Source organism: Pholcus phalangioides, unplaced genomic scaffold, assembly GCF_987345545.1.
Source record: "Pholcus phalangioides strain wild (caught in Gottingen) unplaced genomic scaffold, Ppha-v1.0 ptg000004l_1, whole genome shotgun sequence".
Taxonomy (NCBI): domain Eukaryota; kingdom Metazoa; phylum Arthropoda; class Arachnida; order Araneae; family Pholcidae; genus Pholcus; species Pholcus phalangioides.
In genome coordinates this window covers 19,062,789-19,080,117 of record NW_028301597.1, presented here as the reverse complement: position 1 = coordinate 19,080,117, position 17,329 = coordinate 19,062,789, and the positions used below count along the sequence as shown (strand labels likewise).

The window sequence follows — 17,329 nt, the reverse complement described above, 5'->3', positions numbered from 1 at the left end:
TAAATGAGGTATTCTTATTGGGATTTTCATTTTGATAAAGCATTTATACAAGATATATAATAAAGCGATTGAGTGAGCAAAGATTGGAACTAACACGTTCATTAAATGTATGTGAGATCACATTTAACTTCAACATTTCTAAACACTTCATTTGATTTATTAAAAATAAAAGAGGGGTCTTTCACATCGAAGTCCGTCAGAAAATACGTCTGGCACAATATTCTTTTATTCATATTCTATGAAAAGCGATTCTGAATGCCTTTCCTTATTTGTGGTTATTTTGCAAGTTTATAACTCAAAAAAATAATGGTTTTGCATGCCCAGGAAAAAAAATGTAGTTTGTGTGTGTTTGAAGGAAAAAAAATAGTATGCACAGTATTGTATATTCTTTAGATTGGCGCACCCCTCACAGCTGGACAACCGTTCTTTGATTGCAGATTAGGCAAACACGCATTCAGAAATAAACATCTAAATACCAAAATATAAAAAGATTCGCTCTATCTAGAATGCTTTTCTTACGTTTCTCCGAGGACATTATTCCGTTCATATCTATATAGATGATATTTAGAACTTTCTTTTGAAATAGAAAGCAATAAAATTCATGTTTTATAGTCAGATCGGTGATCCCTAAATTTTTCAAGTAGGATGCATAACCAATTGTCCACTCTGGACAAAACTGGTAACTAGACCCTGAACTAATATTACCTCAGCTAAATATACCACAGGGTTGAAAATAAAGAAAAGGGAAAAGGTCAGTAATATCATATTCAAGAATAGAGCCATGGAAAATTTTTCACGCTATTTTTCTCCTTGTTGACCTTTTCTGTGTGTGTTGCTGGAAGTATTTTATCGCTGGAGATAGAAGACGCCTTCTTTACCACTTACTTTTACATTCTTTCTGATCCACCTTCATCCTTCCAGACTCACTGATCCACCAATAGCAAGTTCAGGGACTTCAGTTTACGATGCTTCTTACTTGGCTAACTCCACCCAGCTCCTAGTCGTAAAAAAAAGGGTACCTCGTATATTTCTAGATGTCTCTGGCGAATACTAAGACATCACTGTGTGGAGCCATTTCCAAAATGAAAACAGGAAAGCAAAAGAAAAACAACAGGGGAGGAGGTCGGGAACGAACGACCGAGAGGCAAGATTTAATGTCAACTCTGAGAAGAATCCCAAATGTGCCATTTTTGAGAAAACAAGCTTTCAGTATCTTTGGAATAAACACGTCTTCCTGCATTTAAATCACAGATTTATTATTGCTTCTAGAGAATTTTAAAATGGTATTAGCTACGTCCTCTAATTTCCCTTTCTAATGCAAAGAAATTGGTCTAGAATTCCATTAGTTTTCTAAATTTATTTATTGCTGCATGGAAAGAATTGCTATGGATTTTGGAAAAAATTCTAAAAGATATGATATCAGAAAATTTTGTTTACATTTGAAATTTTGTTTTAACAAATTACTTTTTCATTATTTGAACTGATACTTTTCAAAGGGCCTCAAGTGTCATTAAGGTAATGTGAAATAGATAAAATGTGAAAAAAAATACATTCAGTCGGACCTGTTATGATTTATATCGACTGCACTCACTGAAGCATAAGCGATACACACCCTTTGAGCCGAGGGTGTGTATTGCGAACGTGGGGGGGGGGGGGAGCAAATGTCTCTTGCCGCCTTATGTTAATAATACAACTATTTCACTGAACGAGGGAAGGGTGATTGCAGCCCTTCGCCTTCCACTCTGTATCCACCTATGCACTTAAGAGTACTTTTATGTTTAAAATTTAGGCCTACTTAAGGATTTTTTCAGGAAATTTTTTTTTTTCAATAGCATTCCACGATGTTCAGATATTTAATGTTGAAATCTTCATTTCAGGTAAATTCCAAAACAGACTCGTCGCGAATAGAATACAAAACGATTTTTTTTATTCTATTCGTCAATTATTTGGTGCCACCTAGGAAATCTGATGATTTGAAAAGAGAAGAACGCAATGTGCCCAAGACTGTATTTGCAGCTTCCGCATGAAGACACAAAAAATATTGACACTTCTAGAAAAAATTTCCGACTCGCTCAATAATGTATGAGCTTCATACCTATTATTGTGATTCTCTTCCACATCTTGTATTCTAGAAATTATAGTATGGTAATATAATTTAACAAAAACCACTATAATCTGTCACAGGATTTAGGATTAACTCTTAAATGTGAAGTTTTGCATATGAGTAAAACACTTTTTTCAAACATTGCTAGTGTGTGTTCCACATATATATTTCTAATTTTAACCTTTTTTTTTTTTTTTTTTTTTTTTGAAATGATAGGAGATAAAAGTATAGCACACAATTTGCATATTCAATACATTTAAATATTACAAAAAAAAAACAAGTACTATAAAAATTTATCTTTTAAATCCTAAATTGAAAAAATAATCAACATGAAATAGAAATTTGAGCATTTAAGGCATTTAAGTCTATTCTATAATTCTGTAATTCACTCTAGAAATTCAGACATCCTCTTCCTGATCCTAAAACTCTTCTATTTCCGATAATGTTCATTTTCACCTGACATTTCATAATGTGAGAAGCTCACATATAATCCTCCGACCACGAGATGAATTTTCGCTGCGTCATGTCACGTCGGATGATTTTATTCAATTTGTTTTTTTTTTTTTTTTTGGTAAAACGACTGCACATAGAGAAAAGTTCATCAGTGACTGAGCTTTCACGATTGGCATGTCCTTCTAGAATAAAATAGAATCGTTTGACGTGACATGACGTGCCGTAGCCAAATCTCATCTCGTGGTAGGAGGACTATACTATACATAGATATCTCGGCTTACGAATTTTTCGGCTAACGAAGATTTTTTTCGTGATTTTTCCGCCTCGACTAACGAATACGCCCTCTGTTTCGGCTAACGAAAATTTTCGTTGATATGGATGCACACGCTAACATAAAACAGCAGCGTCGTGAGATGAATATTGGCACCGATCCTGATCAGAGTTACGCTCACTCGAGTCCGATTAACTAATGTCCGCCTCTGAGTTTTATTTCAGATGTGACTACACTTCCCTTTCTGAAACTATTTGAAACATTTTAAATGAAATGATAGATTCAGCTAATACACAAAATGCATTGAAAAAAATGGAGTCTATTTTATCGCGTTCCCTAAGTAAAAGGCATTCAGCATCATATTGAACATTTTGGGCATTGTGGAAGCTTATCTTTTCCATTTGCATGTATCAGACACACAAATGATCTAACTGAATTACAAATTGATGGGGACACCTACGAACTCGACTAAGTTGCGTCACCACCAGCGCTTTAGTAGACTAAAGCTGGGGATCTTCATCTCTCATCTTCCTATAAATTCTCATTTATCCTATTTCGAAGCTGTTCATTGCAACCTTTGGTCAGATTTTGTCTTTTCTATTACACCTTGGCATATACGCACAATTTTCTCGAGGGGGTTTCAGATTTTTTTCCTTCTCGGGGTTTACATTTTTTCCTGCAAAATAACACTATAATCTTGGCTCAAGGGTGGGGGGTTAACCCCTCCCCCCCTCCGTACACCAATGCATCTTGGAGTTTCAAAAGATTTATTTTCCAACTTTGGGCAGTTTCTGGAGCGAATCAAACGATTTTACATAGAAACCTACAGGAAATCGCGTTTCAGCACACGAATATGTCGGCTAGCGAACGCGATTCCGGAACGAATCACCCTCGTTAGCCGAGGTATTTCCTTTATATTTTATTATATCGAAGAGACCAAAATAGAACCAAAGTGTCTGGGTTAATATCATAGCTAGAGATACTGGACACTTTCTGAATTAAAATAAAACATCTGGTGAAGATACGAAATTACGGGAAAAATTTTAGCAAGCTCAAAACTGCTATGTATTAAAGAAAGTGAAAATGAACACATCTAGTAAAGTTCACTCTACGTGTCGTGAAAACAGCACATTAAAATAAACTACACAATACAAAAAAAATTAAAACAATGTTGGTATATAAGATCATGCGTAATATTTTATCGCGTCATATATATTACAAATCGATATAAACCGTTATTAGTTCATTAGAAGGATGTCAAGGTTGGCAACATTCTCTTATTTTCTGTGTTCGATTTACATGATATCAATAACATCGATTAATTTTAAGACACAATTTTCAATTGATGAATGAATTTCCTGCATGAATTATAAATATGTGTAGGCCTACAGTACTAATATTTTTTCGTACAACTAGAAATCAATTTCAATAAAATGCCTGTTTTAATTTCAGTTAAATGTCAATTTTTATTATTAATATTTTCTTAGGGGGGGGGGGTTGATGAAACGACACCATTAAAACATATTTTTCGTATTCTACTCAATTGTATTCAATGCATGTATAATATGCCTTTTTGTAATTATATTCTTTTTTTTAATAGATGCCCATCAATCAAAAGCTCAAATACAATTTCACTGCTTGGAATCCTCAAAGAGTTAAATTTGAACAGATTTTTTCCTCCAAGGTAGGCTACTCTATTCAAATTTTCGCTTTTGAATACTTTCTTTACATTGATGAAAACATAAAACATCAATGTGTATCGATATTACCAGTGAAAAAGAAATTATATTCATATAAAATCTATTTGACTCATTAATATAATTTATGGGGCAGAAATGGTATCGAAGAGAAATCCCTTTTTATTCCTACGTATCAACTGAGTCGTTTTTTCATATTATTGTAATTTGCTATAATGCCACAACATTGGATTTCTCATAGGCATATGTATAGCTCGAAAGTTCAGGCAAAATGCCATAAATGCCTTTTTTTTTTAATTTTTCGCCTATTTTTTTTAACGAAGGAAAATTTATTATCATTTTTTCACACGTATAATGATTTTATAATAGTCTTTTCCTTACCGTAAATGCCTATTTCCACAATGTATTATGTTTATCCGGGAATCGTCGTAGATGTCATTATGTAATACTCGGATATTTTATGTTTCGAGAACCTCAAAAGAATTGCTCTTTATAAAAATTTCAATTCCTAGTATCAGTTCTTATTGGAAAGCCCCCCGCCACACACCTCCCTTAACGCGAAACGCAAATAGGTGTTAATGCTTAAAAGTTAGAAATCTGACAAAACTTGGTATTGCCAAGCATAAAAGTGACAAAGATTTAATTTCTGCTATATACAGTGTTTTCAGATAGAAATCAACATACCATCAAATTCACATTGAGATTGTAAGAACGGATTTTAATTAAAATATAATTAATACAATTATTGACTAAGTATTGTTCTTGAATTTTAGAACATTAACGGTACGAATAATCAAAAATAAATTAACTCTGAAAATGTGTGTGCATGGGCTAATGGACTCGAAAATTCAAATACTGTGGTAAAAAGGCTATTATATTGGGCTAAGATTTTTATGCTCTAAAATCTTCTAAAAAATGCATTTATGCTCTTAAAAAACTGAATATGCCCTATAAAACGAAAAATATGTCCTAAATTGTTTTTCATTCTTATCTCAAATAACATTAGTATATCATTATGAGAAGTGCTGATGAAGTCTAAACTATTTTGAACCATTACTTATTGTATGAATAGAAATTCTTTGTTTTACCAACTAATCTCATCGAGCCACAATTTCTCTGAAAAATTCCTCTTTCGAATAAGTTTTTCACTCACAAATTCAGAATTAATGTGCTGCCACCTATACGTAAAACTACCTAGCCACTTGTATTACCAGTATTATCACCTGTAATGCCTAGCTACTGTAGTTAGCGTTGGAAAATTGCACAAATTAAAAAAAAAATTGTAAATAATTATTTTTATTTGATAAAAAAAAAACTCTCAAAATTTCCCACAAACGCTAAAAACATACGATTTTAGCCAGTTTTTTTCCAATTATCACATTACCATCATCAGATAATTAATCTATTTACAGCCACACGCCAGTGTCATTGAAGGGTTAATATTGCTGATTGGTTGATGAACCTGAATTTCAGGATTTTTTTACCAATCAGCAACGACGTTCCGTTTTTAGTACATAAAAATCCTAGCCCTAAGAGCTCCCGAAAAAACCAGTCTGAAGTGGGATAGGTATAGAGAGGAAAAAATTTACTTTTTATCCCAAATTATGAAATATGCTGAATATACCTTAAAATTTTGAAAATGTAATCTATCACATAAAAATATCGAAATACGCAAAAAAAATATGCCCCCAATAATCAACTATCAAACTTCTAAAATCAATAAGCATAAGCTAAGCTTGATTTCCGACCTAAGCTTGAAGGATCACAATAACTTCTTTTCGGCATGATAGCATCAACTTGGTTAGGCGAATAATACACTTAGTATGAACTACTATGGAAACACTGTTGGAGTAATTTTTTCAGCCATTTTTCGGACCCTTATGTGTGTGTGTGTGTGATTTTCACTTATTTTTCATTTTTTACATTAATTATAAATGCCTTTTTCTTAGTGCCTATTTTTTTAAATAATTTTTAATGCCTAAACTTCCTGTTTTTCTAGTCATATGATAAATTAATTCCACAAGTCAAAGGAAAATTATGACTGATATCATTAAAAAATATAGAAACCATTCAAAATACTATCGAGGGAGACCATATACAGTCGACGTTCGATATAACGACCCCCTATCCCGTTGAAAACGGACGTTATATTGGGAGGGTCGTAATAACGAAAGTAAAAGATGGTAATTTTATGAAAACATTTGGGAATTATTCTACCGGTCGTTGTAATGGAATGGTCGCTATAACGAGCGTCGATTGTATTTATTAAGTTCGTAAATGAATACATATTTATGAAAATATTAATGTGAATGCAGTAATTCATAAAAATTACATGTTTCACCTCGAACGCATCAGAAAGACTGTTTTTTTTTAATCGGGGTGAATCTGTGGAGGTTTTGCAGGTATAATATCCTACAGTGTTATTTTATTTCATGTTATTTCAACTCGCAGCATAGGGTAGGTATTATTTCACAATCTTTATCTCGAGCTCATTTCTGACGCAAGGTAGATGCGATTTTTATTACCAGCAGGTGGAGTAACTCAGGTTCTTGATAACAGGCGCTATTCCGCCGCTGCGTCAATATAATAAAATTTCTCAAGCCGGCGCGATTTCTCTGAAGTAGGGTTCCAGTATCACATAGGAGTTCTCTGTACGATTTTTTTTTACCTGCAGAGATTACGACTCAAGCTGAACCGATATGGCGTATTTTACCTGAATCATCAAAAGGTGATTACGCTGAGTTTTTTTTTTCTTTTTCTGTCGTACATCTACCTTCTCAAATGAAGGTGTTTTCGCATTTTCAAACTAGTAGTGACCAACGTTGACACGTGTAACTTTGGTGGATATTTTAATCGGATTAAAATACCACAATCGATGGAAAAATGTGATTCTTTCGCCTCAAGTATAGTGTGATATTCCGAAGTGAAATAACTTTTTTTTTCTCCTTCGAGATATAAATGAAATAATTTTAGCACAAACTAAAAGAAAGAACATGAAAAATTGTGTGATGTAAGCACCAAAAAGAATTCTTAAATAATTTGCGTTTTAACAGTGGCAGATAATTTGGTGAAAAATATGAATATGTATAACGTCTTCAGCGTGGTCCAGAAAACTGGACCTGTTTTGGAAAAAAATATACTTTTATACATATAAAAAAGCTGGTACCCGTATATAAGATTACAAACTAAGAAAGCTGCCAAAGAAATGGTTTAAAATTGGTTTCAAAATGGCATCAAAAATTTTTTTTAACTTACTGAAAAATTTCTACTTGCACACTTTTCGTGACGCGGAGGTTGTCAAGCCCCCGCATATAGCATTTCTTGCCATGTTATTTGTAACAAGGGTGTTACAAAGAATGGAAGTAAAATAGATGAAACTTAAAAAAACTTTGAAATCTCTTTCAAATATTTTAAGAGTTTTGTCTCTATCTATAACAGTTTTTTACATACAGTCGGTCCCGCTCATAACGTTCCCACTTAAGACATTTTCCCCGCTTAGTACGACTTATTTTCATGGTCTCAACTCTAATTCTCATTAAGATTATCTGTTTAAAGCGTTTTCTTCCATATAACGTTTTTAATGACAGTTTTTGAAAAACGTTATAAGCGGGATCCACTGTATTTTTTCGAAATGGGTCGAGAATTCTGGATCACTCGTAATTTAATGCAAGAACATATATGAAAAAAAAACACGCACACACACACACAAATTCGATTGCAAAGTGTAGTGGCCAAATAGAAATAAAATCAATAAATTATTTTTTACTAAAAAAAGGTTTCCTTTCAAGGAAACAGTTATTTTCCGGATATTATGCTGAGGTGAGCTCGGAAAGAAAAGTCATCACGTCTCCGCCGGGACTCGAACCCAGACCTCTTGCATACCGGGCAAGCATGCTACCATCTACACCACTGGAGACACATGGATCTGCCTACAGTGGTGTAGATGATAGCATGCTTGCCCGGTATGCAAGAGGCCTGGGTTCGAGTCCCGGCGGAGACGTGATGACTTTTCTTTCCGAGCTCACCTCAGCATAATATCCGGAAAATAACTGTTTCCTTGATATCTCTGGCTGAGAAAGAAGCCATCTATATCTCTCTAAAGGTTTCCTTTACTTTCCAAATTCTTACCTCCATTCTTTTCATTCTAAATTTCTATTCCATTTTTTGTATTCTAAATTTCTTTGCATTCCAAATTTATGTTAGCAATTAACATGGCAAGAAATGCTATATAGGCTTGACAACCTCCGCGTCACAAAAGGTGCTCACGTAGCATTCTGTATTATAATGGCATGTAATTCACAAATATGGTATTTCTTAAAATAACTTATATTTTAATTTTATATTTGATATCTTATTCGAATTAAAATATCGTAGTTACTGGAAAATCGAAAAGGTTTTTCCCTCCGTAAAATAGATAATAAATATTTTTGAAAGCTCAGGAATATATTTTTCTCCTTCAAGTTATAATTTCACAACAATTAAGAAAAAAGTTCTTGATTTACTTGTCGTCTAACAGCCACAGAAAATTTGTTGGAACTCTAAACACATTTCTTAAGATAAGCACTGTTAAAAAAATTAAAAAAAATGATTCGTGAGTATAACTTAAGTGCCGTGCTTTTCGATGGTATTTTTCAATTGATACCTAATTTTTCCATTCATTAATACATACATTTTTGAGAATATTTGTGGAATTATCAATACCCAATCCTTAAACGTAAGAAGCATAGCTCAATGAACTATTAGCCTACTTGCTAAGTACAGTAATAAGATTACATTGATTGTTGAATACCTTATTCATTTGTTTAAAATTGACTTCTTCAAATTCGAGACAAACGCTTCAGCGTGATCGTCACAACCTCCAAAACGAATTCCTAACAATTACGTTCTGTAATTTTTCCAAAGTTAGTTGAAAATTTTTTTCTCCTTTTCCTTTTTTCGATTTCATTACATATGCTTCTTAAGAACAAGGTTTAGTCTTAGCATGCACACGTGTTGTGGTTAACAGCTAAAAAATATATACTTTCAATGCATGCAATGTTTTAAGACCTAAAATACTTTTCCACAAATACTTGAATCAAACAATTAATTACATTTTAATTTTTCCAGGTTATTGCAGACAGAGGCAGATTGGAGGAGCATTTGATGCCCCAGCATTTCGAATATTTCGGCATATCATCTTCATTCTTCCAATGTTCGTAGCGACGACCGAATTGCCAGATTAGCCAGTCTGGCAATGATCACCAATTATAGAGCATTTTTGAATTCCAAAAAGACTTTAATTTTACGATTGTGATATATACGCAGATATCGAAGGATAAGTATAAATAATTATCATTTAACCCTTTGTATCTGAAGCACAATGTTAGATAATTTGTTTTAAACTGACTAATTGTTTGAAAACCATTGTTTTTTTCGTCTTTAATTATAACTAAAATAACCTACCAAATAATTTATATGTGATAACTGTTTATTATTATCTTTTTATATTTATTTTATCATTTGTACTTTTATTTTAATTTATTAAAATTTTCTTCTCATTTTAATTTTCACAATGTCGGATATGAAGGGTCAAGAGTTGCATGATAAACACTCATGGGAAAAAAATCACAAAAATCACGTTGATAAATACCAAGACACTTGGTAGGTATTAAAATATTGTATTAAGAAGTTTGCATTACAGCGTCGCAAATTAAAAAATATACGCAGTCGATTCCGCTTATAATGCTCCCACTTAGAACGCTCTCCCACTTAGTACGACCTATTTTCGTAGTTCCAGCTCTACCTAATTCACCCTGAAATTTCCCGTTTAAAGCGCTTTCCAGCTTGCAAAGTTTTTTCATGACGGTATTTTGAGAAACATTATAAGCGGAATCCACTGAATTTTCATAGTTCCATCTCTAACTAATTCTCACTGAAATTCCCGTTTAAAGCTTTTTCCGGCTTGCAACGTTTTTTCATGACAGTATTTTGGGAAACGTTATAAGCGGAATCCACTGAATATATTTAAATTAGTTTTTTTAATAAAATAAAAAATGATTTAAAAAAAGAAGAAAATGCAATGCAGTGCCATTCATGGTGTAATTGAAATAAACTGAATTATATGTTCAAAGAGTATGTTGTAAGAAAAACTGCAATACGTCGGCAATAGGTTACAACGAATAAAATCTTTTTCTTCAGCGCAATACTAGTTCATTTCAAAAAGCTAGTTCTGTGATCGCATTTATGTTTCTAACGTAAATCCGATTTGTTCTCATCCTTGAGTTATTTTCACCGTAATAACTTTGTTCTGATTTCATTACAGCTTTCTCAAAAATTACAAGAGATGCGTCAATAAATTCACGGTAACATAGAAATGAAGTAGCAAAAAAATTTAACATCGACTGAAAGAAAAAAAAAACCTATATTTTGACAAATATTTTTTCATTAGAAAAAAAGTTTTACACATAACAATCTACAGAAATTATATCATTTTGCGTAAAAGTCGTTACACCGTAAAATTACATCTCAAACGAAGATTCTAAGTATGCCATGTGTAAGCGAACGAAATCATTTATTGAAATTTAGGATTTATATCGGAAATTTAAAAATATTTACCATGATCTTTTTCAAGTCTATTTAGTTTTTTATAGTTCATATACAGTTTCGTCGAAGTTCTGACTAATTTTATAGGTGCAAGGCTCGCATCATGTTTTTTTCTTTGGCAGTTTGCTTACATTGAGATCTTTCATATAAAGATTTACATTAGTATGTCAGCTCTACATAACACTGTAAATGATATAGATATATAGACGTTTCTAGTCAGTGAATGATGCCCGCTTTTTAATTTTATATTTTGTACTCAAAATTGTTTTCAACTCACCAATTTCCTAGGAGTGCATTTCCTTTCGATGAAACAAATCGGAGCTCCAGCAATGTTATAGATTATCAATGAAATGGTTATCGACACATGCAAGGAAGACGAAAAGGCTCTCGCCATCTAACTACAAAGTCAAAAGAGCGACTGTTTTTGAGTGCCAACATTATGCCCAAGACCAGCGAACCATTTATGGTTTTCCAAAAGTCATTATGTTAGTAATGGCACCTTATCGCGACTCGTTTCGACTCCGTTCGAGTTTTTATTTTATTTGCGTTTGTCTTTTTCACATCTTTCAAGGAATGCCGAACGAACGCCTCCAACACTCGTAAAACAAAACAACAAAAAAGAAAGAACAAAAATAATAAAAGTAAAAAACAGTAGAAAAATGGCCAATAAAACATGTCACGTGCTTTTGTACGTTTCGGAATTATGTCTTTCATTTCCGAGAACTATTTTGGCTTTATATGTGATTCCGCGTAAGATAGGGTTAAATTCTTCCAAATCAGTAAAATGCAGCAGTCGTCGGTGTAAATAAGAGATTCCCTCCCCCTAATTTATATACTTTTTTTTTTCATATTTGAACGATATTTACTATTTCTCTCGCTGAATCTTATTTACTTATAAGAATGTAGAAAATTTAATTTATCCATTTCTCACGCGTTGCGTCGTCACGTTCCCTATCGACTTTTTTTAATACTATCGCTGAACACATATAATTTAGATACTTCCTTCTTTCTTTTTGAAGAAATTTTTTTCCTTCTAGTATTATAAAAGTGATGTTCTTTCCTTTCTGTTGATAATTATGGAGTGAAATGAACAATATCAAAATTGATATCTCCGAAAGTAGTACAAAAATAAACATTGCAAAGAGATAGCAATATTATCTTTTGACGCAAACACAAAGTGTGCGATATCGCATCCTTCTTTTCTTTAATCCACAGAAATATATAATGTATATCATTAGTTTTTTTTTTTATCACGTCTTCGCATTTTCTTAATAGTAAACGAATATATGAAAAAAATTATGAACTCGAAAGAGTGTTTTTGTATAAGAATCAATTACCGTTTTTCCTCATTACACCACGACATCCAAAGAGGTTTCAATCATTCACGAAGATAACAAATGCAAATAAATTTTTTTTTGCCGATTGTTGATATAGTAACTTTTATATTATTCAAAGCGTACGAAATAATTTAAATTATGTATTCAATACTTTATTTTTAGATTCATAAAATTTATTTTTTCTGGCAAGAGAGCTTTCTGCTTCGAAAGAAGTCTTCAGAACACGAACATACATAGAGGTATGGGAAACTGGATGCAATGTAGAGAAAATAATTTATTTGAAGAAAAATTTCTTAAATATTCTTCTAAATTCTTAAATTATCTTAAATTCTTTCGAAAATTCATCATCTCTACATTGTACCTATTTTTTTACTTGTCGTATGAAGTGTGTAAACTAATTATCAGCTCCAAATAGACTTAAATGAGCCCAATACTTATTCCAAATCGCTTTTCAAAAGTTTCTGTCAGAGATTTACGACATTCTAGTTCAAGACTTTCTTGGAATTCAGGCAAAGAAGAATATTTCTATAATCATAGATATTCTTATTACACCACCAATTGAAAATTTAACAGCTGGTGATACTGCGAAACCCCGAGGTTTCCGAGGAACAACAGTTGAAAACCCTTATGCTATAACCGAAGTTTGAACTCAAGCTTTTCGAACCAGAGATCGGTGCTTAACCAAACAGGCTACATACCAGTGCAGTGCCCTAATTGCTGCTAGATAGCTAGCATATCTGAGAGCGCAAAGAGCAAAACCTTGGTTAAATCGATCCTTTTATGAAGTTTAAAAAAACCACATATTTTATGTTTAACTATTTATAATTGCAGTATCAACCAAATATTTATGGATAAAATGCAGGTTGAGTTTCATTGAATAACTTCAATTTATAAACTGTTTAAATGAGTGAAATTCACAGCAGCTAAATCACGAAAAAAAGTGAAAATTACTGTATTTAAAATATTTTTGTTTCGTAACCTTTCAAATTTGCAATGTTCTTGAACGTTATACAGTCCCATTACAAAACCGATTCCTTACATACGTATCTGCGCATTCAGTGGGCCTATTCGGCCAAGTCCAATTTTGAAATTTTGTTCTTCATGTTTATTTTATTCATTTCATTTAATAGTCGAATTTACATTTGCCACATTTTTTTATAGCTGTGCATATCTTTATTCATCTCTGTATCAAATATCATTTTTTTTTATCGAACGATTTCGAGAAGTCCATCGAGCGCTTTTAAATAAATCACAGTGTTCTCAAATGTACTCACAAACATTTCTTTTTCTTTCTCAGATTTCGCATGTTTGGAATCAAGAAAACCCATCACCCTGAATGCAATACAAGAACTGTATTTGATTGTGCCAGGAATATCGATATACGTGCAAAAAGATATGCAAACATCCATCGTAAATTCAAAAGAGAGAGTAAGTCCAATTTAAGATGCGATATTTAATGTAGATTTGAAATATTGTGTGAATGTGAATTTCGAAAAAGAAAAAAAAAATTCGAGTCAATAACTGTTGTTAAAGCTGTTGAATAATTATTTCTTTTCTTTTTTTCACGTAATGTGTTTCTCAGTTTTTTGTCAAGGAGAATTTGTTCAAAACAAGATGCATAATCTTCTCAACCAAAAAGTTCAATAGTATATAGAACTAAAACTATGATTAATATATAAGAATATTTATAATTTAATTTTCTTAACGTTGGGGAGAGGAAAAACAAATGTGACGCATATTGCAATCTTTTCATTCATAAAGAAGAGCTGCTTCTCATTATTAATGGATATACCCCATTATAGTCAAGTGTATATTTGAATAAACATGCGAAATACATGGTCAAAAAACCCATTGTACCTATTCCTTTTCTCAATTTTTTTAGTATTTTACGTATAATACTTTTTTGTCTAGGAAATAATTTATTTCTTGTTGGTGTCATTTTTGAGAGCTGCGGAATTTTTACGTGTTCACAGGTTATAAAATCGCACCAAAAAAATTGAGGGGATTGGAAATGAAATCAATGTGAAAACTATTCAACTTTACCAAGTGAGGTTTATCTGCTTATAAATAACATTAAAATTAATTAAAACTGTATATCTTACCCACAGTTAACCAGTTTCACTAATTAAAAAATTCAGTCTAATCGATTAAATTGCTGTACTGGTGTATTGCTTTAATTAAAAATATACTAACACAGCACACATTTAAATCCGGGTTTTTTTTTTAAATTTTCAATTCTTTTTATGGGGATGAATCGTAGAAGGTTAACTTCTTCTCGATCAAATGAATAGACCATTGAACTGGAGAATTTCAGTCTTTGTCAATAAATTCATTTAGTTACATCAAATGATTTGTCACAACAATTTTGGTCAACGTCTAAGCAAACCAAATCACCAGTATTATATTTCTAGTTTACCGGGGGCAAAACTTTTACTATTATGTATGAAGTGCAAGTCTTCTTACCGGTAATGAAGATACAAACAAAAGAAATCTCTAGTTTCAGAATAATTCATGACAATGTAAATCGCATCCTGAATGGAAGAAAATTAGTTTTTATTTTTCATCATTCTCAAATTTTTAATTTTTTTCCTGCAACAAAAAATATTTTTTTACTGAGAATCTTGGGATTTCACTAGTGTTTTACGACATCATCAATCTACAAATTGTTATTGAAAAATTGATATTGCAGTTGTTTTAAAACAAATTTCATAAAATAAGATTTTTTTTCTCACATAGGCCTACTACACAATATATTCAATGTCCGTATTTATAATATAGGAGCTATATCTGTATCTGACAATATAAAAATCTATTTTTAATAATAAAAATAATATACGAATAATAATAATAATAATATACGAATAATAATAATAGTAATATACGAATAATAATAATAATAATAATAATAATATACGAATAATAATAATAATATACGAATAATAATAATAATATACGAATAATAATAATAGTAATATACGAATAATAATAATAATAATAATAATATACGAATAATAATAATAATAATAATATAACTACGGTCTTTTGCCATTTGCATCGGATAAATTTTTCGTAATGAAATTTGCGTAAAAAGAATTATCTGTGGATTCAAATTTCCATACTTAAACTCTTCCTGTATCCTTTGTTACAGCGTGTCCGGTGATATCTTGAAATTTTGAAAATTTTTAAATTCTAAACACCATGATTTCTTTTACGTTTCAACTGTTCCATTTTCATAATTCAGATATACCGGAGTTTATATGAAAATATTTCATAGTACAACATATTCTTTAATGTATTCATATTCATGTTCCATAATTTTACATTTGATTAAGGCTGGTATTTTACTATAAAAGTTTTATAAAAGTTCTTTTATGAAACTTGAATCTTGCGACCAATAAGCTTATTGTTTGCATTCGTTCAAATGATTGCAATTTTCAAACTTTATGAAAGAACTTTTACAGTATAATACCGGCAATTTAGGCAATGATAACTTAAAATGAATTCTGTGATTATTTTCAGGTTTCTATGTATTGGAAACTGGAGCGAGAATAGAACAGGATGAAAAATCAAGTCGAATTGCATTTTTAGCCAATTTTTTGTTCATGTTCATTTATCACTTCATGTGAAAGGCCTTGCAAGGCTCATTTATATCAATTAATTGTAAACATGATGCTTGGAACTGTGGAAATTACCGTATTTTGACGTGTATAAGGAAACCCCCTGATTTTTTGAGCTTAAAATTTTGAATAAAAAATTAAAAAGATATATCTATAATACTGTCCATGTGTAAGAAACCCCCTCCTACTTTTGAGACCAGATTTTTGAAATAAAGGGGGTTCCTTATACACGTTACACAATACAGTATTTTTCTTCCTCTCATAAAAGAATTCAGTGACTTTCGGCATGCTAAAATGTGATACAATATTTAGGTCATTTGAATACGACAAATGTTTTCCTATATAAGTATGATTAATTATTCTGTATTAAAAAAAAATAGTCCAAATCAAAACATGTTGCAGTTATTATTTATATATATATATATATATATATATATATATATATATCATACATTGTAAGTAGTTAAAAGATTTTTGGAACGAAAAAAACAGGATATAACGTGAAAATTACTCATTTTTACATATTCACACAAAAATTCTGATGGCAATCTTAAGGAAAGATTCTTTCAAATGTCAGCAAATGTTTAACTATAAGAACTTCTGAATATCTCAAAATGTATTTAGATTATACCGTCAATGCGCGATAAGTCAAATCCCGATAGCTCGAATATGTGTCGAAATTTCCACTCAGCTCAGGAATTTTTAAGCTCGAGGTTTTCTTCCTTTAAGTCGAAGTTTTCGGGAATGAGAGAAATTTAAAAAATGGTATTTAGCAATAGAATTTAGGAGATTCATTTAGTGGATTCATTTGTCTGTTTGCAAGACGTCAATGACTTTCACTTGAAGGACAAAAAAAAGGTAGTAAAAAATCACTGCATTATTCGGCAAAATATAATATCTTGTATGAATTCTATTTATAATTTGTTTCATTTATATGAATATCATGCGTGCGTCCGTTTCCATAATACAGTATGTACATCTAGGCCATTTGTAAATATTCTCATTCGATAATTAAATATGATTACGCTAGAATAATTTTTTTATCGAACTCCTTCATCCCCATAGTTTGACATGTTACATGTTTTACGAATACGATGTATCCGTAATTAGCACTATTATTTTAGTAAGCATTTTATTTTCTCTCTCTGAAACCGGAATTTCCGATGAGTCGAACTAACGATTACTCGAAGTTTTTTGTCGGCCGCTACACATTCAGTTTATCAAGATTTGACTGCATATGCGTGAAAAGTCGGAGGAAAAATAAAGAA

The 17,329-nt window shown here is 31.6% G+C and overlaps 1 protein-coding gene across 1 annotated transcript; it reads left to right on the top strand.

Moving 5' to 3' along the window:
* The first annotated feature begins 11,406 nt into the window (after positions 1–11,406).
* Positions 11,407–16,209, top strand: LOC149086712 (uncharacterized). The gene is made up of 4 exons (XM_089231817.1): positions 11,407–11,592; positions 12,607–12,683; positions 13,742–13,872; positions 15,964–16,209. Exons 1-4 carry the CDS (start codon positions 11,453–11,455, stop codon positions 15,994–15,996), a joined length of 381 nt encoding a protein of 126 aa, XP_089087943.1. The 5' UTR covers positions 11,407–11,452; the 3' UTR covers positions 15,997–16,209.
* The last annotated feature ends 1,120 nt before the right edge of the window (positions 16,210–17,329 follow it).

Coding starts and splice junctions, on each gene's coding strand:
- LOC149086712 (XM_089231817.1), top strand. CDS start 11,453: ATGAAATGGTTATCGACACATGCAAGGAAGACGAAAAGGCTCTCGCCA. Junction 11,593..12,606: donor GGTTTTCCAAAAGTCATTAT/GTTAGTAATGGC, acceptor CTTTATTTTTAG/ATTCATAAAATTTATTTTTT. Junction 12,684..13,741: donor GAACACGAACATACATAGAG/GTATGGGAAACT, acceptor TTTCTTTCTCAG/ATTTCGCATGTTTGGAATCA.